The sequence below is a fragment of the Austrofundulus limnaeus genome, unplaced genomic scaffold, assembly GCF_001266775.1.
Source record: "Austrofundulus limnaeus strain Quisiro unplaced genomic scaffold, Austrofundulus_limnaeus-1.0 Scaffold657, whole genome shotgun sequence".
Taxonomy (NCBI): Eukaryota; Metazoa; Chordata; class Actinopteri; order Cyprinodontiformes; family Rivulidae; genus Austrofundulus; species Austrofundulus limnaeus.
This window is the reverse complement of record NW_013953059.1, coordinates 152,031-153,698: the sequence shown is the minus strand read 5'-3', so window position 1 is coordinate 153,698 and position 1,668 is coordinate 152,031. Positions and strand designations below refer to the sequence as shown.

General features: G+C 37.0%; 1 protein-coding gene across 1 annotated transcript in view; it reads right to left on the bottom strand.

The window, feature by feature from the left end:
* LOC106531613 (dehydrogenase/reductase SDR family member 13) overlaps positions 1-1,668 on the bottom strand; it is an 11,892-nt gene that overhangs the window by 4,501 nt on the left and 5,723 nt on the right. The window contains exon 3 of the mRNA XM_014027520.1: positions 745-868. Within this exon, the coding sequence (XP_013882974.1) occupies positions 745-868 (124 nt within the window). The remainder of the gene's footprint in view (positions 1-744; positions 869-1,668) is intronic.

Genomic DNA, 1,668 nt, shown 5'->3' with positions numbered 1-1,668 from the left:
AAATAAAAACGACTACATGCCGTGAAATTCTTAGAGGGGCGGGCCGTCTCGTTGGCGGGGGGGGCCCCGCCTGTATAATGGTAGGGGAAACACTGCAGATGCAGCCAAAATTTTCAGGACTTGGTGGGCTGCATGAGAACAAGCCCACGAACTGGGACGTCCTTCTGTGACAGTGRCATAAGCGGCCGACAAATGTGCACTCATAAAGATGCAGTCACCCCCTCCCTCCCCAGCTGATCTGTTCCTCCACATGTCCTGAATGTACAGTGATCATTTTAAGTCAAAGCAATCAGATGTTATTTTTGTTAATTTCAGATAATTTAGAAACAGATTCAGTGGAAAAAAAGGTTTATCCTTTTGAAATCATTGCAGCATCAGTCGGTGTTTCCTTTGATCTTTTCATATGATTCATAATTAACCATTACACTGCTGCGCATATCTGATCAGGAAATCTTTGATCCATCTAATAGGTCTAGTAAATAAATCATGAACATTCATTAATCCTARATGATTTACAGCTGGATTGAATGAGTCACCCTGTTTAAGCGTGGCTTGGTGTTAGAGCAACAGATTACAGTTGTTAAGCTTGTTCAAGCTCAGCTTACAGCTCATATCCTCAGTTTATAAATCTGACTTTTGAGAAATGTTTCCTTGTTTATGAGGATATTTTTTAATGGAAAACTTAAAAATAGTTTTAAATTAAAGAAAGAAAAGCAAACCAGTTTCCCTGTTAAAAACCCTCACCTGCATTGTTGATGAGGATGTCCAGTCGAGGTTCAGTGTTCAGGAAAGTTTCAGCAAAACTGCGCACAGACTTCAGACTAGCCAGGTCCAACTGCATGAACAGAACCTGGTTGTTCCCGCTCTCCTGAGAGAAGCAAAAATTTTGGTTAAGTTTAGCTGTGATCAAAATGGAAGGAAATAGAGTTGAATGTTGAGWGAGATTATATACAAGCTCTGATTGCCAATAAGAAAATGTATAAAGAAATTGAGATACAGCTGGATTTCATTATAAAATTCACCCTGGAGACCTGGTATACGACAGTCTAGAAATATAAAATCGAAAATGAAATTTAGATTTTCAGCTGGCTGGCCTAYGATTCAAATTTTAAACCAGGAATCACAAATTCAAAATTTAAGGAATGGTCCAATGAAGGCTTGCGTATGCTAGTCAAATTAACAAAAGAGGGGAAAATTAAAAGTTTTTCAACTTTACAAAGAGAGTTTAATTTGGGAAATCAAGATTTTTACATATATTTACAAGCCCGAGACTATTATCAAAAGGAAATAAGAGCAAGCCTTCCTGGACAAATAAACAAAAATCACAGAAATATTAGGAACTGCTTATAACAACAAAACAGACAAACTAGTATCAAAGCTATATCAAGGACTGATGACTAATGGGAAAACACTAACATTATTATATCATTATATGTAAAGAAAAAGTGGGGAAAAGAACTGGAGGAAATAACTGATGACATGTGGTATGATATTTGTGAAATGCAACAGAGCACAACTAACTCCAGAATATGGAAAACTTTTTGTTGGAAAAATATAATTAGATTTTTCATTACACCCAAGATGAAGGGGAGATCATTATCAGTGCAACAACCATGTTGGAGAATATGTGGAGAGCAAGACATAAGTCATTCACGTGTTTGTTTGTTT